The sequence below is a fragment of the Mustelus asterias genome, chromosome 7 (assembly GCF_964213995.1).
Source record: "Mustelus asterias chromosome 7, sMusAst1.hap1.1, whole genome shotgun sequence".
NCBI lineage: Eukaryota > Metazoa > Chordata > Chondrichthyes > Carcharhiniformes > Triakidae > Mustelus > Mustelus asterias.
Genome location: NC_135807.1, coordinates 48,838,438 through 48,863,795, shown reverse-complemented (window position 1 = coordinate 48,863,795; position 25,358 = coordinate 48,838,438). Strand labels below are relative to the sequence as shown.

General features: G+C 43.6%; 2 protein-coding genes across 10 annotated transcripts in view; one reads left to right on the top strand and one right to left on the bottom strand.

The window, feature by feature from the left end:
* Positions 1-11,600, bottom strand: part of rmdn1 (regulator of microtubule dynamics 1) — a 30,299-nt gene extending 18,699 nt beyond the window's left edge. For 3 of the 7 annotated variants that reach the window (XR_013498312.1, XM_078216039.1, XM_078216040.1), the window contains exons 1-2: positions 10,188-10,348; positions 6,831-6,948 (exon numbers count right to left, since the gene is read on the bottom strand). Coding sequence is in view for 6 of the 7 variants with exons in the window: in XM_078216039.1 (XP_078072165.1) it covers positions 6,831-6,948; positions 10,188-10,304 (235 nt within the window). In the remaining variant the exon portion in view is untranslated. Of the gene's footprint in view, positions 1-6,830; positions 6,949-10,187; positions 10,349-11,425 lie in introns of those variants that run through there. The other 4 variants (XM_078216041.1, XM_078216036.1, XM_078216037.1 and 1 more) reach the window with 4 other exon arrangements.
* Positions 11,601-13,878: 2,278 nt separating this feature from the next.
* LOC144495699 (copine-3-like) overlaps positions 13,879-25,358 on the top strand; it is an 84,367-nt gene continuing 72,887 nt past the window's right edge. Inside the window, exon 1 of one of the 3 annotated variants that reach the window (XM_078216033.1) lies at positions 13,879-14,033. The gene's annotated coding sequence lies outside the window, so the exon portion shown is untranslated. Of the gene's footprint in view, positions 14,339-25,358 lie in introns of all 3 variants that reach the window. The other 2 variants (XM_078216031.1, XM_078216032.1) reach the window with 2 other exon arrangements.

Here is a 25,358-nt window from a genome sequence, read left to right as displayed (position 1 = left end):
AAGGAGAGGAGAGAGTGCAGAATGTTGTGTTACAGTCATCGCCGGGGTGTAGCGAAAGATCAACTTAATGCAAGGTAGGTCCATTCAAAGTCTGACGGCAGCAGGGAAGAGGTTGTTCTTGAGTCGGTTGGTACGTGGCCTCAGACTTTTGTATCTTTTTCCCGACGGAAGAAGGTGGAAGAGAGAATATCCGAGGTGCGTGGGGGTCCTTAATTATGCTGGCTGCTTTGCCGAGGCAGCGGGAAGTGTAGACAGAGTCAATGGATGGGAGGTTGGTTTGCGTGATGGATTGGGTTACATTCACGACCTTTTATAGTTCCTTGCCGTCTTGGGCAGAGCAGGAGCCATGCCAAGCTGTGATACAACCAGAAAGAATGCTTTCTATGGTGCATCTGCAAAAGTTGGTGAGAGTCATAGTTGACATGCCAAATTTCCTTAGTCTTCTGAGAAAGTAGAGGCGTTGATGGGCTTTCTTAACTATAGTGTCGGCATGTAAAGTACTGTCAAGGTAGTTATCAATCTAGCGGCCCTCCAACAGAATTCAACGTTGGTGACAATGGACACAGAAACAAACACCATCATGAAGTGGAAGGCCTTTCTTAATTCTTCCATCCAGAGGAAATCGACAACCCCCCCACACTGTGGAATACAATTATTTCTTAAAAGATTGCAGGGTTCCTAATTTCACTACTTTATCTGGACTCACACAATAACCATTTTCTGTGAAGAAGAATCTCCTGACATCCATCCTAAAATTACAGTTAAAACTAAGCTAAATTCTCCAGCACAGATCCCAAATTACAATTTACTTTTCATTTCATAGAATCCCTACAGTGCAGAAGAGACCATTCGGCCCATTGAGTCTGCACCGACACTGACAGAGTATCTTACCCAGGTCCTCTGCCCCACCCTGTCCCTGTAACCCCACACATTTACCATGGCTAATCCACCTAACCTAGATAGTAAGGGGAAATTTAGCATGGCCAATCCACCTAACCTGTACATCTTCGGATAAATCAATATTTTACTCCATTTTGCCCATAAATGTTGATTTGATGAATTTTATTTATCCCTGAGTTCAGGGACATGGTGCAGAACAACTATGGATTGAGGCCTGAGGGTGCAATCAATCAGCAATCAGTCTCCAGAGTGACAAAACACACTGTCTATGACATAACTGCGTCGACTAGTGAGTTGAAGGAGTGTAACTTACAGCAGAGCTCACAACAAACAGCATATTTTACAGCAAACAGTGTATTTATGCAGCAAACAGGGTTTAAATAGTACATGCAAACAATGCAAGCAGTCTACAAAGCCCATTAAAAAGAGTCTCTACAAACTGCAGCAAGTAGAACTCATGACCAAAATTGCAGCAAAGTCTCCCAATAAAATCAGGGTGATTGCGACATCAAAATGCAGTGAGTGGAGGATAGTTACATTTATATTGTGGTTGTAAAATCTCAGTTATTTACAACAGTATGGTCTCCAAGTGGATAATTCAACCATCAAATACAATCAACTCCATTGTGATAAGAATAATGGTGCTACTATATTCAGCCTTACAAACTGCCCCACAAAATGTCTCTATGTAGAATCATAGGATGATTATAGCAAAGAAAGAGACCATTCGCTTCAACATGTCTGCGCCAGCTCTTTGAAAGAAATATTCAATCTGTCTCACTCCACTGCTTTTTTCTATAACCTTGTAAATCCTCCCACCAAGTATTTATTCAATTCCCCTTTGAAAGTGACTATTGAATCTACTTTCACAGCAGTACATTCCTAATTTATAATAAGTTGCTGTATATATGACTCATATTCACTCCACAATTTGCTGCATGTCACATTTGTGCCATCACTTAGACCACAATTTCCCATATTTTTAAATCATTTGACTCTACCCATCTCAGCTCGTCTGCTGCTGAAATCCTCCTTCCTGCCTTCATTACAAAGAACAAAGAACAAAGAACAGTACAGCACAGGAAACAGGCCCTTCGGCACTCCAAGCCTGTGCCCGCTCCTTGGTCCAACTAGACCAATTACCTCCAGACTTGACTTCAAACACACTCCTGACTGGTCACCCACATTCCACTTTCTGTAAACTTGAGATTATCCAAAACTCTGCTGTCCATATCTAACTCGCACCAAGTCCCGTTCACCTCCCTGTGCTTGCAGACCTACACTGGCTTCAGATAAAGCAAGGTCTTGATTTTAAAATTTTTATTCTGGTTTTTAAATCCTTTCATTGCCTCATTCCCTCCCTATATCTGTAAACTATCTCAGCCCCAAAACCCTCCGAGATAACTGGTCATTCTCTAATCCTAGCCTGGACATCCCTCTCTTAATTGCTCCACCCTTCCATTGCCTAGACATCAAGCTCTGGAAATACTCTCTCTGTAGCTCTCTGGCCCTCCTTAAAACCCACCTCTTTGACCAAGCTTTTGGTCATCTGACCTGGCTCGGTGTCATACTTTCAGGGACAAAGGCAAAGAAGTTTGAAAATTTTTGTGACAAGGAATCACATAATTATAGCACTTTGTGATTTTTCTCCTTGTAATCCCACCCAAACGTGTCCATCTTTTTCAGTTAAAAATCCCCCCAACGTCTCAAAGTTTATCCAGCACTGATGTTGAAGTGACTGGCCTATGATTGTTGAATTTATCTCTCTCTCCATTTTTAAACGGAGATGTAACATTTGCAATCCCTTAGTCCTCTGGCACTAATCTCATATCGGGAGAGGATTGGAAGTTACAATAATACAATTTAAATACAAGGAAAATAATTTAAAATCCATACTTTCTTTTTATTATATACGCAAACTCAATTTTCATTTCAATGAGTTAAAATATCAAAATCGCTTAACTTGCAGTCCGTAATTAATTAAAATCAAATCTTCCAGTGTCAAAATGCTGTGAAAACACCTTGTAAAGCTTATTCAGTCTGTATGTCAAGCAGAAAAATAAGTAAATATTCACCGATTGTTTAAAGGTGGATCCTGATTCTGGGATTCCCACCCTTACTTCTGTTTCTAGCAATATTTGCTGGTACAGGATAAGGGTATGACAGTCAGTCCATGTGTAGCACTACCATGGGCTGGCTTTATTGCTGGGTTGGGAAAGTTAAAGCCCTCTCCTGCAGGTTTAATGGAGTCAGGTCCCCTTCAGTAGGTAGGCATAGTTCAGACTGTCAGAGGCATAAGCCATGATGGAACCCCAATCTCAAATGGGGAAACAAAAACACAACAGGCACCTGCACCTAGAATTCTTTCATCAACAGGCTTTGAAATACAAAAGCAAACATTCCTTCTTTCAGTTTCAATGGGTTAGATGCCACGCAATACGTTAGGTATGGTTTGAATGAGAGCATAAGATTATGCAATCAAAACTGAAGAAACCACTACTTGGAATCTCTAGTGTAATACTCCGAAGTGATATACATTCCCATGGTCATTCTAAAATGAAAAATAAAACCTTCAGCTGCTTTCACCTAGTGAAAAAAATAAGCCTCCACCTGCTCTTGGACTGTTTTGATTGAAAATAAATTCAGGTGTAGCTTAGAAAGAAAGTCCATCTGGTTTTCCAGTTTTAAAAGACTCAATTGTTCACATTTTCAAGGATTTGCAGTTAAAGCTGAGGCCATTTATAGATACTTGGCTGAGTTTCAAAAGCTTTGAAATCACTTATCTGAGCAGAGGGTTATGTTCACATTTTGATTGATACTTTTAAGATGTTATTAAAGGTTTATCTATCGTTGATGCCATAATTAAATCATTGTTTCCTTTTAGAACAGAGAGATCACTTGAGAGGATTTAAACTTTTGAACAGGTTTTATGAATGAGTTATTCTTAGATTGTTAAATGTTCATTTTTTTAAATCTCCATTTAAAAGACATGGCACCTGAGGTATGTCCATAGTGGAAATTCGGTGATTGTCTAAAGAGGATATATGGGGGAGGAGGAGACATGAAGGGAGCATGCAGGGAATATGAGGAGGCATGGAAGAGGCATGAGGGCTATGAAACAGCATGGCAGCTTGGGGATAATGAAGGAACATAGAAAGGCATTTGGGGTGGGTTGGGACGGGGAGGAAGTGGGGTCTGAGGGCTTGAAACATGGCGGCACGGTAGCACAGTGGATAGCACTTCCGCCTCACAGTGCCAGGGACCCAGGTTCGATTCCTGGCTTGGGTCACTGTTTGTGTGGAGTTTGCACGTTCTCCCCATGTCTGTGTGGGTTTCCTCCGGGTGCTCCGGTTTCCTCCCACAGTCTAAAGATGTGCAGGTTAGGTGGATTGATCATGCTAAATTGCCCCTCGGTGTCAGGGAGATTAACAGGGTAAATATATGGGGTTAGGGCCTGGGTGGGATTGTGGTCGCAGCAAACTCGATGGGCCAAACAGGATTCTATGGCTGATGTTCCAGTAAATAGAATTGGGTACTCCAACATCCTGACTGCACCGTCTACCTCCCTTCACTGCTGTCTCGAGTCTGCTTCCAGAGGCGGCAGCACCTACTCCACTTTGCCCCTGCCTCCCTGGGACAAAATATGACAAACGAGCAACGCTTCGAAAGCTTGTGGCTTTTGCTACCAAATAAACTTGTTGGACTTTAATCTGGTGCTATGCGACTTCTTGCTGTGTTTACCTAGTCCAACGCCGGCATCTTCACAAAATATGATAGGCAGGGATTTTTTAAGAGGAGATGGGTTTGCTGGGGCGAGAAGTTTCCCTACTCAACCTTCCCACTGATACATTAAAGTTCAGCCTATAGGTGAATTTATGAAATGTTAGGGAATGGAACTGCAAACCCTCCAAGGTCAGATAACATCATGAGCCAGCTGCTGGGTAAAGATCCTCTGCTAAGAGTATCTCGGCTCACTATATCAGTGCAAACTCTTTGCACTTTGACTAACATACACATGTATGATTTCTATCATTAGGGATCCTAACCTATGGTGACCCAAGGTAAATCTGTGCTGTGAACCTGTGCTTACAAGGAAATAGGCAAGACATTCCACCTCAGATGTGTTGCAGAGAGGAGACTTTCAGCCTAGTGGTCCGAAAAGGTTTGTACTTCAAATTGAATCGAGAATTTGAGAAGTGAGCACTTCCCAATCAGTGTGAACTAAAATTTCAGCAGCTGAAATCCTTGATGTCTGTTCAAAGTAGCATTAGTACAAGCAGCATTAGGTATACAATCAGAACCCAGACAGAGGTATAGAAATTTGCTCCATTGCACCTGGTCTTTGGTGCTACTTTGTGCCAAAACAGAGTCGGGGTCGCACATGCACTAATCTTCACTGTGCCAGATGCCACTTTGATAAGCAAGAGATGTCCGTTACTCCCATCAGAAACAGGCAGAAGCAAATAAGCAGCATCATGCATTACTCTGCTCCCTCTTGAAACTTGGGTTGGCATCTGATGCAGCCAGAGTAGTATGAAAAGTTAACAGATGGGATATGCTAATGTATATCGTAGATAATGATGCACTGCTGACATCAATCAGTCATCTGTTAGACTCTTGAGAAAGAATTTTAAATCATGCCCAGATGCTACGTGCCTACTCTGTAACCTGCTGGGATGCAGTACTAATAAACAAGCATTAAGCAGTTACCAGAGTATGACTACAGTCTGTCTATTTCTCAAGTACTGCAGCTAGAGTTCAAATACAGAGGAGCATCTCAGAACAGTCAACACCAGCGCTGATTACCTCCGGGAAAACCAATGCTCAGCAGCAAGAAATGAGGAAAAAAGGTTAGCACTCACCTTAATCACCACCGCTCCTGGTTCTGAAGCCCGTGACTGCAATTCCAAACCCTGACCTTCAGCGTCACCCCATCTCCCCCTCAATCTCCAAGCACCACCAACCCCCTCACCCCAATCCCAAAGCCCTCAGACAACCATCAACATAGTGCAGCTTGCTGTCACCATCTTCCCTGATCTTAGACCCACCCCAATTGCAGTGTGAGGCCCCCTCTATAAACCTGACACAATCACCCAATGCTGCTGACAGCACATCTGACCCAACAACACTCCAGAAATCTGCAATCTTCTTTCCCACCCTCCAAACACCCTCACTCCCACCAGTCTTACTCCAAGACCAAGCCAACAATGATCATTACTGAAGATTGAAGCACGAACCTGTGTAGGCTCCTACCACTGTGCCTTCTGCATAATACTGAGCCCAAAATTCTCTGCTGCTTGGACGTCCTCATTTGAACTTGGGCTGTTAATACACTGCAGCGGAGGTGTGCAAAAATGGACAATACCAAAATTCTAGACCACAGTCTTGAGTGGACTTGACATGGAGAAGGACAAATCTGTGATCAAGACTATATGTGGTAATATTTAGTTAACATTTAGCAAGATAGGCCTTATTTGTACATCACAAAACGCTAAGAATGGCAGTTAAAGCCACCAATAAGTGAAGAAAGAGAGCATACAATGTAAAATTCTGTGGCCAGAATGATATGGCTGTTCACGCTGGTGGGATTTTCCCATCCCGGTGTAGTGAACAGAGATTTGGCCGGGCGCCAAATTCTTCAAACACACTGCAGCAGGAGTGTGACGTGAACGGCCAGTAAGATCACGCCCGATGATTCTACATATTTGAAAGTGATGAATTTAGAGGGCTATGGAGATAAGGCTGGAGAATGGGACTGGCTGGGTAGCTCTTTTGGGAGCCAGTGCAAACATGATGGGCCAAATGGCCTCCTGTGTGGTAAAATTCTATGATTCTAATTAATACCACTGCTAATCCCAATTCTCCAATTTGTAAATATGCAGCTATTTAATCAAGAAAATTGTAATGCAAACCTTCAATTCTATGTTTACCTTTTTGATTAGCATGAACTATTAGAGATCCTGGAATGCTTCTGTAAGCTTCATAACCCAGAAAGGTCATTAATGTCAGAGTAAGTCCTCTTCCTAAATTTGTGGCACCTCTCAAAACCTAGGTACGGAAAAGAAAATGTTATGATTACACACAAGGAAATCCCAAAGTCACAATAAACAGCAAATACCGTTATCACCTTAAAATGTCATTTCCTTCCCTGACGTCTCATTCAGGCTCTTGCTCAAGAGAACTTGCTACGAGCTCACTGCTGATGCATATTCAATTGGCTGGCTACTGTACTGATCGGATGAATGCCATGCAGGGACCTGAGATAATTTCATATCTCTGGGTAAAACATTTAATATTTGCTCATAATGGCATTGCCAAGCATGAAATATTTGCTAGCCATTGCACAAACAAACCCAACAACACAGAACACCAGTTACTTAGAATAAGCACAGAATTGATTTGGCAGTCATTTTGATTAGACATGAATTGATGCAGTATTTCCTTCTCCTCCCCTGTGGCTTTGTTTCATCCATAGTTTTACATTTGTACCCCTGGTTCTGTATCCCTGCCAAACCTTGCATTCTAATTCCATGGGTAATAAACCATTAAAACAGGAATACAATCGCAGAGGCACTTGGAAGCAAGTGATTTATCCCTTCCTGCACTCGGATGGGTAACAGACAGCAATGATGTATGGCCTTTTCTTGCACCAGTGATAAGTCACATAATAGTAAAATTAAATTTTCGATCAAAAATTTCTTACAAATTTGATCAAATTTATTACTTTCTGTGACAATATTTTTACAATGCAGACATATTATTGACAGATAAAAGATCAATATCCATATACCAGTGCATGATAATAACATCCAGTTTCTGCTTTACCACCATCTCCACAGCTAATCCGTTCTAAGCTTCTCTGTCTTGCACTTTATCTCCCGGTGTTTAAATCTTCCCTTCATCTTTTCGACTGCCCCATCTCTCCTGACACCATCAATGCTCAGCATCCATGCTATTCATAGAACCACAGAATCCCTACTATGCAGAGGAGGCCATTTGGCCCATCGAGTCTGTACCAATTCAGCAAAAGAACATCTTACCCAGCACCATCATCCCCCTATGCATTTTACCATGGCCCATCCTCCTAACCTACATATCTTTGGACTGTGGTAGGAAACTGCATCTTCTGGAGGAAACCCACGCAGACATGGGGAGAACGTGCAAACTCTACATTAAGACTTATCTAGACAGCTATATGAACGGAGTGGGAATGGAGGGATACAAAAGAGTGGTCTAGTTTGGACCAGGGAGCGGCGCGGGCTAATTGTTCCTTGTTTCTCGTTTCAAGGCTTCATTCTACGATCATCTTGCTGGTGCCAGTACAGAGCGAGACTGCGGATAGTTGGGAACCTGTCTCGGGGGCAGAGAATTCATATGGTGTTCGTGGAAGTGGAAATGAATAGGGTTGGGAAGCATTTTCCGATCAGGGCCAGTGTGATCTCCTGGACTCGTTTCGATCGCCTCAGGGGGTCGGAGAGGAATTTCCCAGATTTTATTTTTCCCCATATTGGCCCTGGGGTTTTCACTCTGGGTTTTCACCTCTCCCTGGAGATCACATGGTCTGGAATGGGGGGGTGGGGGTGAGTTAATAGGTTGTGATGAACAAAGCATCGTAGTTATGAGGGATAGCTCGGTGGATAGGATATTGGTATGTAGATAGGCTGGAAAATTGGGCGGGGATCCTGGATTCAGGATTCAATCCTGGACCGGGGAGCGGCGCGGGCGTGGAGGGCCGAAGGGCCTGTTCCTGTGCTGTATTGTTCTTTGTTCTTTGTTTGTTCTACACAGTCACCCAAGGCCAAAATCGGACCCGGGTCTCTGGTGCTGTGACACAGCAATGCTAACTACTGTGCCACTGTGAAATTTCTCAAGTCCTGGTAAACTGGAATACATTTCAAAATGCATCTTGTTTTTCTTACTGAAGATTTCCAAATTACAGTCTGACTAAGGGATATTGTTTGAAATTCAAAATTGCAAATTCTTGCAGAAACTTTTCCTGCCATCTATCACATTTTATTTGTAATAACATTTAAGAGTGGAACTAAATGAGGGCAGTCGCACCATGTGACAGACTAGAGCCATGATTTAGCAAGGGCAGAAATTGAATCGGTGAGATTCGAAATTGAAGTCCAGGGGCAGGGGACCTGGTGATGACCCACTGAAGCACTTGGTGGTAAGGTCGGATGAGGATGGGGCACACCTGAGGTTGCCAACCTTCCAGAATTGTCCAAGGGTCTGCCAGAATTGAAGATTATGGCCGGGATTCTCCTGACCCGCTGCACTGTTCAAGTAGTGCAGCAGGCCAGGAGACAGCAGGGGCCTGTAGTGGGACTCACGACCAGCGTCTGGCCATTTGTGAGTCTCTCAAGCTATGTTTTTAGACGTAATCTGCCTCAGGTTGGAAATCGGCACAGGGCTGATTACCATATTACCATATGGAAATTCATATGCACGGAGTGCCAGAGATTCGTTCCACTAAGTACGCCCAAAAATTGGGCAAGAAAAGCTCCCATTTTCCCACAGTTTGGGAACTTAGGTTTTTGGGGAGAATCTTGGCCTATTTGTTTGGATACTAATGTGAGCAACACAGAAGAAGTGTCATAGAGGTATTAAAAATAATTGTGCATTTTTCTGTATGTTCTGAATATTTTAGTTTATAACGTGGAAAGGGAGGAGAAAAGCCTGTATGACTGGACAGTTAGATATGGGAATTGATGTGTTAAAAGGTGCAAGAATATAAATAATTAGACGTGGTAAGAGGAGCTATCTCAGCACCAAGGGTTAATTAGACTTGCTAAGAGGGAGATATCTCAGCACCAAGGGTTAATTAGACTGGGTAAGAGGGAGCTATCTCAGCACCAAGGGTTAATTAGACTTGGTAAGAGGGCGCTATCTCAGTACCAAGAGTTAATTAGACTGGGTAAGAGGAAGATATCTCAGCACCAAGGGTTAATTAGACTGGGTAAGAGGAAGATATCTCAGCACCAAGGGTTAATTAGACTGGGTAAGAGGGAGCTATCTCAGCACCAAGGGTTAATTAGACTGGGTAAGAGGAAGATATCCCAGCACCAAGGGTTAATTAGACTGGGTAAGAGGGAGCTATCTCAGCACCAAGGGTTAATTAGACTGGGTAAGAGGGCGCTATCTCAGCACCAAGGGTTAAACTGGAACAAGATCTACAGAATGGGACACTGCGCCTGCGCATTCCGGCCACCTAGGGAGCGGGACAGGAGGTGGTTGAAGTCCCAAAGCGGCTCCGGATATAACACATCCGAGTCGCCACCCACCTGCGCTCTCACCCCAGCCCCAAAACTACACGGCCTCACTCGGCAGTTCCAGCTCCGCCCGATCGCTGCAGCTTTTAACACGAACCGACTGAAGGCAGAGCCGCCAACAGCCGCCATTCTCCCTTCGCCCCCGCTTCGCAGCTCCGCCGCCCACCTGCAGGGGGCCAGTTAGCGCAGCCTCTGTTGACACCTAGCGGTCAATGCAATAACACCAGGACCTGGCCTAATCCTGGGACCTGATCAGACCCAGAGCACCCAGTCCAGATGTAATCCAGGATCAGACCCAGAGCACCCAGTCCTGATTTAATCCAGGATCAGACCCAGAGCACCCAGTCCAGGTTTAACCCGGGATCAGATCAAGAGCACCCAATCCTGATTTAATCCAGGATCACACCTAGAGCAGTCAGTCCAGATTTAATCCAGGATCAGACCTAGAGCACCCAGTCCAGGTTTAATCCAGGATCAGACCCAGAGCATCCAGTCTTGATTTAATCCAGATTCAGATTGAGAGTACCCAGTCCTGATTTAATCCAGCATCAGACCCAGAGCATCCAGTCTTGATTTAATCCAGGATCAGACCCAGAGCATCCCGTCTTGATTTAATCCCGGATCAGACCCAGAGCACCCAGTCCTGATTTAATCCAGGATCAGACCCTGAACACCCAGTCCTGATTTAATCCAGAATCAGACCCAGAGCACCGAGTCCTGATTTAATCCAGGATCAGACACAGAGCACCCAGTCTTGATTTAATCCAGGATTAGACCCTGAGGACCCAATCCTGATTTAATACAGGATCAGACCCAGAGCACCCAGCCCTGATTTAATCCAGGATCAGACCCAGAGTATACAGTCCTGATTTAATCCAGGATCGGACCTAGAGCACCCAGTCCAGATTTAATCCAGGATTAGACCCAGAGCACCCCGTCCTGATTTAATCCAGGAATGGTATGAGTGCACTAAACATTCTCTGAGTTAGCTTTAAAAATCTTCTCTCATAATCATGCTTTCCATTAGTGATTTGCATTTCAAAATCCAGCCCTCGTTTTCCCAAAGACTCTTCTGAACAGTGCTTCTGCTCCACTTTTATCAGGAAATCCAGTCCAGGATTTTACACCAAACTCTTTCAGGATCCCTTTGTCTTGATTGACTTCCCACTGCTACACAACACTGGTATCCAGCCAATACTGTCTTCCCAATTTAAAAATTGTTTCACAGAATGCAGTAATCTCTCACAAACCTTAACAACATTGCAGATATCTTTCTGGCCTTTCACAATCCAATGCCTTTTCAACCCTCTGTGACTTTACTGAACAGTGATCTGTTCTTGTTTCCAGTTTTCTCTGTTCCGTTTCTTATGAAGCTCTTTCTGTCCCAACTTCCTGGTTATCTGAACTGTAACTTGTTCTTGAAGAAAGTTGCGTCATTGCAATTCCCTTGTCCTGCCAGCTTCTCCTGGCAGCGTTAAGAGTTGTTCACTCCTCAGTGGTCTGGCTCCAATTGCTCTCAAATTAGTTAAGCTAAAATGTAAAAGTGTTTTACCTTACAAGGACCTCCAGTTGCTAAGCAACACTGCATATCTCTGCTGGCTTATTTGTTTAGTCTTCACATCGTAGCCCTCTAAGCACAATAGAAACACAGTTCGAACTTAACCAACCCCTGCACATACAAACCCCTTTGTCCAGCATGAATCTAACTATAGGTTCCTTCCAGGCACAGAAATATTAAATTAAACCCACCTAAAACTATACCTTATTTCTAATGTTTCCAATGCAGACATAAATCCCCTAAAACTACCTTTGTTTTCCTAACAGCATTAACCACCAGGCACCCAGCAATCAGTCTGGGAGCATGTAATGTAGACGGAATACCCAGGGTGGACTTCGTGAATTCTCAGATGCCTGGGGAAGCAATTAGTCAGCTTCCAATGCAGATTAAATTAATTTTCAGGGACCCTGGGGTTAGTCTGAAAGCACTTAGTGTCAAATGAATTCATCCACAAGACACCCCAAGAAAGACAAAGTGATAACTGACTTAACCCACAGATATCCTACCTCCTTAGCTCAGGCACTCAAAGTACTAAGTGCAGACTTCCACTGACACCAGTGAGTACTTTGAAGTTGGGGAAGAAGAGACAGCCACACACCTCCTTGTAGAATATACCTTGCAAAGAAGATCTAGAGAGAGATGCAGTGGTATTTGTCGAGGTCATCCTGAGCAGTCCCATGACACAGGACTCTCTACGAACTCTTCCCAGGAATGCACACTGAGACAAATATCAATTGCTGTTGGAGGGTCATCAATTCGGTGAAAGACACTCTTTGGTCTGCCCAAAACTTGTTGGTCTTCCACTGCAAAGAGTTGAGCGTTGTGGACTGGCACATTCCAAGGTCCAGGACTATGTGCTGAGGCATACAAGTGTGGGGCAGCCGCCGCCAAGGCACAGGAGACAATGGCCCAGTGGTATTATCGCTAGACTATTAATTCAGAAACTTAGCTAATGCTCTGGAGGCCCAGGTTCAAATCCTGCCAGGGCAAATGGTGGAATTTGAATTCAATTAAAAAATGTCTGGAAGTAAGAATCTACTGATGACCATGAAACCATTGTCGATTGTTGGAAAAACCCATCTGGTCCTTTAGGGACTTTACCTGGTCTGGCCTACAAGCGACTCCAGAGCCACAGTAATGTGGTTGACTCTCAACTGCCCTCAAAGGGCAACTAGGGTGGGCAATAAATGCTGTCCAGCCAGTGACACCCATGTTCTATGAATGAATAAAAAAGGGTGTAAGGCCTTTCAGCCAATGTAGACCGAGGGGCTGATAATCGAGTAAAACCCCTCAGACTGTGTATAATTCTCAGTGTGTGTAACTTTATTGAAGCACCGCAGAGTGCAACATAACCAATGTATATAGTTTGTAATGAATATTGGACTCAAGAGGCAGCTAGATATAGCACTTGGGGCGAATGGGATCAAAGGTTATGGGGAGAAAGCAGGATTAGACTATTAAATTGGACGATCAGCCATGATCGTGATGAATGGTGGAGAATGCTCAAAGGGCCAAATGGCCTACTCCTGCTCCTATCTTCGTTTTAATGAAAATATTGAAATTTATGTAATGTTCTCAAACTAAACTCAATGTGAATTTTGATCTCAGGAGAAAATGTAAATATCTTTGACTTTTACTGTTGTAATAATTGGAAATGCTTTATGTGTTTTCAGATTTTATATGAATAAAGTATATTTTTGCAAAAGAAAAGAATCTAATGGTGAATGGACCTACCTTGCATTAAATTGATCTTTATACTCTAGCTATAACTGTAACGCTACATTCTGCACCCTCTCATTTCCTTCTCTATGAATGGTATGCTTTGTCTGTATAGTGCGCAAGAAACAATACTTTCCACTGTATGCTAATAATGTGACAATAATAAATCAAATCAAAGTCAATGATGCAATGAGTGTCCAGGTACTGTGGAAGGTTTATTTTCCGTTTCAGGTCCTTATAGCTGACATAGACCAACATTCGCTCATTTCTCACTTCAACTGCAGCATATTTTGGTGCACCTCACTCTAAAAGTGAACACAATTTCACGTTTAAATATCGTTTCGCTCAATTCGTATTATTCTTCAACAAAAACCCCACCCAATTTCTCCAGTTTAACAGCTTTCTACTTTGCTCCACCCACAACCCAGTTGAGCCAGGTTTCAGTTATTGTTGGCTGTTGATGAAAAAAAATCAGTGTTGGGTTCAGATTGCAAGAAATGTTTGGCCTTTTGGGAAGAGACGCCGTTCCTGAAGGTGTCCGGGAAGGGGAGTGAACTTTGAATGTTCATTTGGAAATTTCAGTATGTGTGCTGTGGGATTTTTAACCTTAACTCCACTTCTGAAATGTGTTGTTGAAGGAGGGTCTCTCTGGATGAGGTGACTAACTAGTCATACACTCTAAAGTCTGGCTCCCGAATCACAGCTGCTGTTTCCACCCTGGAGCCTCTTGTGTGTGTCTGCAGTGGGGAGGGAGTTGTCTCTCGTGTCACAGGAAGTGCTGAATGAAGCGGTAGTGACATTAGTGTAGACCATTTACAATCCTGTTCGCTTCTTCATCTGTCACTTCAGTAAGTGTCATTTCCTCGGTGCCTTATTTCCGGAAAAAGTAGGACTTTTACTTTTCTGTGGTTGGTTTACTGTTAAAAATGGTGATACTGTGAGGACGTGTTTAGTGCGATGTTCTATGTGCGCGTCTTGCTAGGGTGTAGTCAGTGTTGAAGAATGCTGAACGGATAATCCAAAGGTTAATTAGAAGAAGCATTAAGGAGAAGTGGCTGCACAATTCATGTTGTCATTTATTAGTTAATGCTGCATGAAGGAAGTTAGTCACATAAATACACGATTGTTCTGTGTCTTGCCAGGGAGCAGGGCTAATGTGAGGCAGGCTGGGTAGCATTATGCGGCTTAATTTCAGAAACAGTCAAAGAAGGAGCTGCTGGAGACGCGTAAATGTTTGCCGCAGTCGGCTGCTAACCTTTTTTATAGAGTGGCAGATGTTTGTGTCTGATGTAATGAGTTTGTGATGAGAATATTGCATTCTGTTCTAAGTGCAATACTCCTATTTGCGTCGTCGAACCGCTTGTGTGTGTGTTCCGGGATGTTAGTGTCCCAGATTATTCCTCATTCATTTTTGGGATGTGGGCGTTACTGCCAAGTTTATGCCCCCCGCCCGGAGAAGGTGGTGGGCCGCCTATTTGGACCACTGTGGAATTCACTTTGCTTATTTGGGACAGTTTTTAAAACTTGCAACAATGTGCAATTGTTTTAAAATTGCGTTTATAAGCGGGTTAAATTATAATCTATTATTTGTATCTGATTGAATTCCTTCCGTGACCGCTGGGCACCGCAGGGGCTGGGGTGTATTATCGACCCTGATAATCACCTTTTGGTTTGATGTTTTAAGTTTCCTTTCGACTTTGTTTTTGGTTCGGGCTGTTCCCCCTTCCTTTTGGGGAGCTGCCCCTTTTAATTTGTCCCTAAGTTAATTTGAGTTCGTTTACTTGGTTGGTGTTGAAAGAAATATCTGATTGAATTTCCAGTTGTGTTGTAGAAATTAATCTTCATTTGAATTTCTGGCTATACCTATCCGATGGAGAAATTTCTGTCCCAATAATGACGGTTTGTCTAGTTCGTTTTCAAAAGGTTTATTGGCAGAGCTTCAACTACTTTTGATGGGAATTATATTGATAATAAACAATGGCAGAGTTAGCATGGATTTACAAAAGGGAAAGCACACTTGACAAATCTATAATGAGGGGGCAGTGGATGAGGTCTATTTGGACTTTCAGAAGGCTTTCCACAAAGTCCCACGTAAGAGATTAGCATGCGCATTGAATTGGGGGTAGCGCATAACCTGAAACCTGCGCGCACTCCATCATTCATTGATTTTGCTTTACGTTTGGTTCTCCCGGGTGCTTGAGGTACGGGGTATGACCTTGCTGGAGAGTGAACGGTGTTTTGTGTTGAAATGGTGCTTCAATTTAGTTTGTACCATTGCAGTGCTTGAGAGTTTCTCCCTGCAAATCCAGCAATCTGGGACAGGCTAAGAGGTGTCACCAGCCCTTGAGAATCAAAAGATCAAGTAGCTGTTGCTGTACTGTCTGTGAGCAGATCTCCTTTTTCTTCCTGAGGTTCTGCTCTTTCAGCCACGTCTGAATCAGAGTGGGATTCTTCACTTCTCTTCAAGAACTTTTCCATGGCAAACTGTGGTCAGACACAGCCCACTCCACAATAAATGCCCTTAAAAATCCACTTATAAGCACAATTTTTGCTCTTTGGCCATGCCAAGCCAAAATCTGTGCCTTCAAAGGCATAGCCTTGCCCCAGTGCCACCAAGATTCTCCGGGCCACTCCCTCATGACTGTATTCCACTCTGCTGCAACAACAGGTGGTCTGTTATGCCAGTGGCAGAAGACACATCCAAGGGAATGGTGATGTTCATTGCTGGGACATTGGATGTAAGATATGACTCGGTGCACATGACTATGTCAGGCCTCTGCTTAGTCTGTGGGACGGTTCGCCCAATTTTGGGCACAAGTCCCTAGATGTTAGTGAGGAGAACCGTGAAATATTATGTAGTATCCTGCTCAATTTGGCTGCATTCAGAAACTTATAGGCATCTTCTGCATAGTTCACAGTGACATACAAACCATGACCCTCGCCAATGGAATCACCACAAACCCTAGCTCAGTGAAAATTAGGGTGAAACCAGGTTGTTTCATCGCACCAGCTCTTTTCTTTGATTTGATTAATTATTGTCACATGTATTAGCATACAGTGAAAAGTATTGTTTCTTGCACGCTATACAGACAAAGCATTCCATTCATAGAGAAGGAAAGGAGAGAATGCAGAATGTAGTGTTACAGTCATAGTTAGGGTGTAGAGAAAGATCAACTTAATGCAAGGTAGGTCCATTCAAAAGTCTGATGGCAGCAGGGAAGAAGCTGTTCTTATGTCGGTTGGTACGTGACCTCAGACTTTTGTATCATTTTCCCAACAGAAGAAGGTGGAAGAGAGTATGTCCCGGGTGTGTGGGGTCCTTAATTATGCTGGCTGCTTTGCCGAGGCCGTGGGAAGTATAGACAGAGTCAGTGGATGGGAGGCTGGTTTGCGTGATGGATTGGGCTACATTCATGATCTTTTGTAGTTCCTTGCTGTCTTGGACAGAGCAGGAGCCATACCAAGCTGTGATACAACCAGAAAGAATGCTTTTTATGGTGCATCTGTAAACGTTGGTGAGAGTGGTAGCTGACCTGTCAAATATCCTTAATGTTCTGAGAATGTAGAGGCGTTGGTGGGCTTTCTTAACTATAGTGTCAGCATGGGGGGACCAGGGCAGGTTGTTGGTGATCTGGACACCTAAAAACCTGAAGCTCGCGACCCTTTCTACTTCATCCCAGTTGATGTAGACAGAGGCACGTTCTCTTTTACGCTTCCTGAAGTCGATGACAATCTCCTTTCTATCATTGACATTGAGGGAGAGATTATTGTTGCTGCACCTGTTCACCAGATTCTCTATCTCATTCCTGTACTCTATCTCATTGTTGTTTGAGATCCGACCCACTACGGTGATGTCGTCAGCAAACTTGAAAATAGAGTTGGAGGGAAATTTGGCCATGGAGTCTTAGCTGTATAAGAAGTATCATAGGGGGCTGAGAACACAGCCTTGTGGAGCACCAATGTTGAGGATGATTGTGGAGGAGGTGTTGTTGCCTATCCTTACTGATTCTCCATTGTCCTCATTGCAACTTCACCTCCATCAAATTATTTACAGGCTAGAGATAACCTACAGGATAAACAGCAAACTGTTCAATCTAAACCACCCTCAATCTAAAACCAAAACCGCCTCAACCTCAGTCGTTGAGATTCAGCATGCAAGTGATGCTCACATACACTCACTCGGAAACTGAGCTGCAGGTCACTGCTGATTTCTTCTTAGAAACTTGAGAAAATGGGTGTTTCACGAAACACCCAGAAAGTTAAAGTCCTCTTCCTGCCACCCCCTACTCCACTGCCATCCCCTACCCCAATGCCACCCCTCACTCAAATCAGTAAAGATCAACAGCAAGATCCTGGAATTTGTGGATCATTTTCTGTATCTGAGCAAACTCCTCTTGACAAAATTTATTATTGCCTCCAATGTGCCAGCTCAGCCTTCAGCTGACAGAGCAACAGGACATTTGAGGACCATGATTTCAAACCCGAGAGTAAGTTACTGGTTTACTGGCAGTGGTGATCCCCACACTTATGCATGTTTCAAAGACTGGGCAAGCTATAGCAGGCACCTCAAAGCACTGGAGAAATATCATCAACAGTACAAAATCTTCCCAAATCCATGGCAAGTGGTCCAAAAACAGCATCCTCGCCCAAGCCAACACGCCCAGTATTGAGGCGCTAATCACTCAAAACCAGCTTTGCTGGGCAGGGAATGTTGCTTGTATGTCTGACACCAGACTCCTGAAGAAACTGCTCTACTTGGAACTCAGTTGCAGCTTCTGGGAGGATGGTGAAAACACTTTAGGGATCTCCTTGAAGAGATCAAACATCCCCCTGACACATAGGGCTCCCTGGCTTGTGACCCACCAAAATAGAAAAGGTTTAATTCGGGAAAGTACTGAACAAATCAAGATTTTGGGAGCATGCAGAGCAAAGTGTCGGAAAGGGTGTGCAAACCTCCAAATACCTCATCTTGCCCAATCCAACAAGCACCATCTACTCCTCATATAGCAGCGACTGAAGATCATCCATTGGACTTATCAACCATTTCAGAACCCATTGAACCAGATTGGGAACAAATGCTCAACCCAAGGGACTACCTAAGAAGAAGAATTTAAAAATCATAGGTCAGGAATTTAACTCCCTCTTATATATTATAGTTTAGCATCTTTTCATTTAGCACACCACTTGTACACATTAGGAGTTCTAAACAAGAAATAGATAGTTATAGCCAGAAAACAGATTCTCAAGATACCTATGAGGCTAAATGCAGTAGTTCCTTGACTTTTGCTGATTAAATCTAGACCTCCTAACAGTAAATGCATCATTTATCTTTTACCAGGCAGTCCTAATGTTATCTGCCTTTTCTGTGTGATATGTGGAGAAGGTATTTTTAGAAAGATTTATAACTGCAATAAAGGGTGATACGAGTCATGCATTTGTATGAACTAAGTCTCTCAATCACTGCAATGTTGGAAGATTTGTGCTGATTTAAGTTTTCTTTAGTGACTGCATCCTCCCATTAGTACAATAGAGCTGAGGATACAATAAAGCTCAGGATATTGCAAGTAGGGGAAAAGAAAATGATTACTCACTGGATAAAAGCAAATTACTGCAGATGTGGGAATCTGAAACCAAAAGAGAAAATGCTGGAAAATCTCAGCTTTGACAAAGGGTCGTCTGAACTCGAAAGGTCAGCTATTTTCTCTCCTTACAGATGCTGCCAGACCTGCTGAGATTTTCCAGTATTTTCTCTTTTGCTGGAAAATGATTACTCTACTTAACTTCTATGCACGAAGCAAGATGTTGAGCCTATCAGCAGCCAAGAATGCAGATACAATTGGCAGTAAATGATTGGGTAAAGAATGCTCATTGAATAATCAATGATGCTCTGGAAAGTGATCAAGCTATAATCAGTTGCATCAATTATAAAACCAAATCTTCATTCCATGACATCTTCAAAACCAGTAAAAAGTGATGATTGTATGGAACTAAAGATCTGACGATCAAATATGCTACAAACAAAAATGAATTGTGAGACCCCAATCAGAAAAACCCTACTAAACGTCACACTACTAAACCCTACTAAACTTTCTGGTATTAAGTAATTAGATTTGCAAATCAATCATTACTTATAAACGTAGGCAATCTAGAATCTTGAGGTTAGGTTATCACAGTCTGTTGCATTGTGCAAACTCATGGCAAAATATCATTACCTTGTTCTGTCACACATCACTTTGGAGATAGCAAACAATGGATATTCTATTAGTTCATTGTTTTTATGTTGTTGGCATCATTAACTTTATTTGTTCTTGGGATGTGACAAGGTTGTATACATTGCCCTGAAAAGCTATTTGAAATAGACTTGACTCTTGTGAAACATATGTTGTTTGAACCATAATAATGTAATTAGTAGGAGTGGGAAAATAGTTGGCTTGTCTCAGTCTGGGTAGCAAAATAGTAGCCTTTTTATATTGTCAAAATATGAATTATACAGAGTAATGTAAACAGAAATGGTATAATTAAAGTGTTCTGTCTCATGTTAGTGTGCCATAATTATACTTCATGCGAACAACTTCGAAAATAATTTGGTTTCATCACCCACTTAATATACTATTTTGTTTATGGTTGTCCCTTCTGTCCTTATAAGAGCATAAGAACTAGGAGCAGGAGTAGGCCATCTGGCCCCTCGAGTCTGCTCCACCATTCAATAAGATCATGGCTGATCTTTTTGTGGACTCAACTCCACCTACCCGCCCACTCACCATAACCCTTAATTCCTTTACTGTTCAAAAATGTATCTATCCTTGCCTTAAAAACATTCAATGAGGTAGCCTCAACTGCTTCACTGGTAGGGAATTCCACAGATTCACAACCCTTTGGGTGAAGAAGTTCCTCCTCAACTCAGTCCTAAATCTGCTCTCCCTGATTTTGAGGCCATGTCCCCTAGTTCTGGTTTCACCTGCCAATGGAAACAATTTCCTTGCTTCTATTTTATCTATTCCCTTCATAATCTTATATGTTTCTATAAGATCTCCCCTCATTCTTCTGAATTCCAATGAGTATAGCTCCAGTCTACTCAGTCCTGGCAAACTAGCATCCTGTCCCCCCCAACCACCAATTTCTCTCAGGTCTTTGAACATGTTGCCTCCAAATCCGTGCCCACCTTTTCTACAACTCCATGTTTTCATCCCTGAAACAGACATTGCATGATATCATTAGTAACTTTTATACAAACTATCCATGCTATAATGTGCCTTCTCGTGTTTCTCATTTGTCTGTGGTCATTGAGACAATTTAACAGACCATTCCTCTCCACTGCCCAACTGAGGGAGGCTTCCTTCACTTGGCTCCTAGTCTTAGCAATCCAGGTAACCAGAGAATCTCCTACAATGGAGGCTCTTACACACTTCTATGAGGTATATAAGATTTTAAAGGGGATTGACTGGGTGGATGTTGATCATTCGAGAATGCAAGGCCATAGTTTTAGGCTAAAGGGTGGCAGATTTAAAACAGAAATGAGGAGGGATTACTTCACTCAAAGGGTCATGAATCTGTGGAATTCTCTACTCCAGAATGCAGTGGATGCTGGAACACTAAACAAATTTAAGGGGGAAATAGACAGATATTAAGTTGAGAGAGGAAGGGTAATGGGGAGTGGGCAGGAAGGTGGAGATGAAGCCGAAATGTGATCAGTCATGATCGTATTGAATGGTGGATCAGGCTCGAGAGACTGAATTGCCTCCTCCTGCTCCTCGTGCTTATGTTCTCCTGTATAGTTGCCTTTGAAATATTCCAGGGATCTAACCTTGAGGCCCTTCCAATTTTGTATTTACATATTCCCTCTCAGTAAGGTTATGCACAAGCACAGCATCAGATTCCACATGTATGCTGACAGCATCAAACTCTAGCTCAACACTACAGGCCCTATTTTACCATTTTGACTCTAAGTGCTGGGCGGACTTGAATCTGGGAGTGATTCAGATCCGATTTTAAGACCCGTTCTCCGGCGCCCCCATACGAACTCAGCCTGAAAAAATATCAGCAATTCCGAATCACGCTGCAGAAGCCTGTGGCCGGGGCTTGACGCACCCAAAATCCTGCAGCTCCGATCGACGCCTCCTACTGCGCATGTCCGGGAAAAAAATGATAGAATGTGGCTCCCCTGCCACATCACTCCCGGACCGGATAATGCCACCCCCTGGCCCCCACAGACATTGCCCCACCCCCATGAAATTACTGGCCCCCTTATCCCCCCCACCCCCTCTGCCATGCAGACCGATTGCAGGCCCTCCCCCTCCTTCTCACCCCCCTCCTCACTGATCCCAGGCAGAGTGGCAGCGGACCCTGCTTCCCCCTCACTGATCCCAGGCAGAGAGGCAACGGACACCCCCCCCTTCCCCCTCACTGATCCCAGGCAGAGTGGCAGCGGACCCACCTCCCCCCTCACTGATCCCAGGCAGAGAGGCAGCAGACTTCCCCCTCACTGATCCCAGGCAGAGTGGCAGCGGACCCCCCTTCCCCCTCACTGCTCCTAGACAGAGTGGCAGCGGACCCCCCTTCCCCCTCACTGATCCTAGACAGAGTGGCAGCAGAGCCCCCACTTCCCCCTCGCTGATCTCAGGCAGAGTGGCAGCGGAGCCCCCACTTCCCCCTCGCTGATCTCAGGCAGAGTGGCAGCCAAACGTTTTCACGCCCGAAAAAAGGCGCAACTTGATGGTAAAGTCGAGCCCTACATCTCTTGACTTCTCCACCACCTATATTTGTCACACCGCGTGTCTGACATCTAGTATTGGATGAACAGAAATTTCCTCTGGTTAAATATTTGGAAGAACAAAGCTATTGTTTTCAGCTTCACCATCAACTCCAGTCCCTCACCACCAATTCCATCCCCCTCCCTACCCAATGTCTGAGGCTGAACCAGACTCTTCACTATACCAATGTCCTTTTGGACTCTAATCTCTGCTTCCAGCCCCATATCCTTGCCAACTTCTATCTCCCTTAATATTAGCCCAACTATTGCTGAAAGTTTCATATATGCTTTTGTTGCCTTCAGACTCAACTATTCCTATATTCTGCAAGCCAAGCCTCCCATATTAGCCGTCCACTAATTTGAGCTCATCTAAAACTCTGCTATTTGTATTCTAATATGCACCTAAGTTCCAATCAACCATTGGCCCCCTACTTGTAGGCTTCCAGCCTAGCAATGCCTCAAATATATATTTCTCATACCTCTGTTCAAACTCCAGAGCCACAGCAATGTGGTTGACTCTCAACTGTCTTCTGAAATGGCCTAGCAAGCCTTTCAGTTTAAAGGGCAATTGGGGATGGGCAATAAATGCTGCCAGCCTGCAATGCCCATGTCCCATGAATGAATAAAAAAACAATAAAACATCTCTCTATGGCCTCCTCCAGCCCTATAACCTTCTTTTGCATCTCTGACATCCTTCACCCTATCAGTAGTAGCTATACTTTAACTCTTCAAATCCTATAAGCTTTAGAATTCCCCACTAAACATCTCTGCTTCTCTATCTCGATCTCCTGCCTTTAAAGCTACCTCGTTGCCCTAGCTTTTGGTGAGCTTTGCTACATTGAAGGTGCTATAACAATGCAAATTGTTAGTGCTGGAAATCTCAATTCTGCCCATATTCTCAAGCTAAAACAAAGGGACATGACAAATGACCGCGATCATAAGAGGCTGTAGTTGCATTTGTGGTGTTTTTTTTTAACTTGATGCCTTTCGCTATACAAACCATAAGCAGTGTGAAACCACTTAGTTTGCTGGCACATTAACATTATAACATCAATGCCTTAGCCTTGCTTATAAAATCGGATGTATTGCAATCTTGACATTGAATTTGGATAAATCAGACATCTTGATTCAGTATAGTCTTAGTTCTCAGAAGTAACAGATAAAGAAGTTACTTTGACAATCCTAGATGTATCATCAGCGTTTGTCCAATATTTTCATTTGATAAGTAGTGGTTGCACTATATTTATTCTGGGCTGCTATAAATTATCTTTTGCAATTCTTCAAATTGGTTTAACCAAACAAAAATGCATGTGAGCTGCGCTTTCAGCAATAATTCCCTGATCTAACTAAATTACGGCCCTGGGACAAATTTTCCAAAAGACCTCAATGAGGAGAAGGTAGGGGTTCTTTTTGTTTGGTTTATTTTATCTTGGTTTGATCTGAAGGTGAATGATTACTACTTGCATGCTATTAAGCACTTGATTAAACTTGCTGGTACTTAAAGATAAATCAAGGACATGGTATATGGATGACTGGAACTGCATTGTTAAATGTAATATATTTTGGAAAGTAACATGATTAAATTACAACAATAATCTTTTCATAGTGCTGAATTGGTCAGAATGCCTAAACACGCACACACGCTTGTATGGAGACTGTTACCTTCCAACATTTGTCAATATAAATTCAAAGTAAACTGAACTTTAAATTGAGCTATTGACAAATTGATATCTAAAATTATTATGTAGTTTGCATGTATCAAAAATAAATTCCTTTAGAATTCATGCTTTGAACATTTAATTTGTACAATTTCCTACCTACCAGAATTCTTTTGTTGACTGCTAAATTGTACACAAAGAGCTTCTGGTAGTTTTAAATAATGAATATCACTGTATCAGTTTGATTTGTCTTCATGCTGCAATTAATTTGAGATAAGGTTCAAGTCCTGTAAGTAATGCCTAGTTGTAAGTTGAGTATCCTATCTTGCTATCTTGTAGCACAAGAGGGGTGTGTGGTGAACCATCGTTGGTTACCACTGGGGGTTGTTATTATGTTACTGTTGGGCTAGGGTGTTGTTACTGTGGGGGTTGTACAATGTTGTTGGGTTAGGGTGTTTACCTGTTATAAGTGTTATCATGGCACATCCCAGTGGGGCCCCGCCTCCGGTGGCGAGGTATAAGACCCTCTGCTCCGGCAGGACCCCTTCAGTCTGAACTGGTGTATTCGTGTTAGTAGTTCCATTGTTACACAATAAAAGCCTTCAATATCGAAGCCTTGGTTCCACGTGCTTAATTGTCGCGCATCAATTTTATTGTGTAACAGAAAACTCTCAGCTGTACAAAAAAAAGAGTATGGAACAGATCTTAAAACCAGATCGTCTGGCGCTGGACCCACGTGCGGTCGGTGCCGCTAACACCTTCGACCACTGGTGGAAGTGTTTCGAGGACTACCTGGCAGCCTCTGTAGCTATCACTACAGACAGTGACAAACTCCAAGTCCTCCACGCAAGGGTAAGCGACACGATTTATCTCGCGATTCGTGCGGCTCCCACTTACCCGAGGGCCGTCGAGCTCCTGAAGAAACGATACACGAAACCACCCAACGAGATACACGCTCGTTACCTCCTCGCTACACGACGTCGGCAGTCGGGCGAAACCATGGAGGACTACGCCAATGAGCTCCTGCAGCTTGCCAGGGGTTGCGATTGTAAAGACGTATCAGCCGAACAATATATGTACGACCTCGCCCGAGACGCGTTCGTAGCAGGGGTAGGGTCCTCGTACATCAGGCTTAAATTGCTGGAAAAGGGGAACCTCGACTTGACCCAAGCAATGGAGATGGCTGGGATGCTGGAGGCGGCGTCAAAGAGCTTGGCGCTGTACCCCGAGGACCACGTGCAGTCAACGTGGCAGGAGCAAGCTCAGCTCCCTCCTCGCCCCGCTAACCCGCGCTCCCAGATCGATCCGACGACGGCGGCAGCTCCAGGTGGCCAGCGATGCTATTTTTGTGGTGGGGCCAAGCATCCACGGCAGCAGTGTCCGGCAAGAACGGCTATCTGCAGCCAGTGCGGTAAAAAAGGCCACTACGGTAAAGTCTGCAGGTCGAAGTCTAAAAACGGCAGTGCAGCTTGTAACCCTCCAGAACGGAGACAATCTCC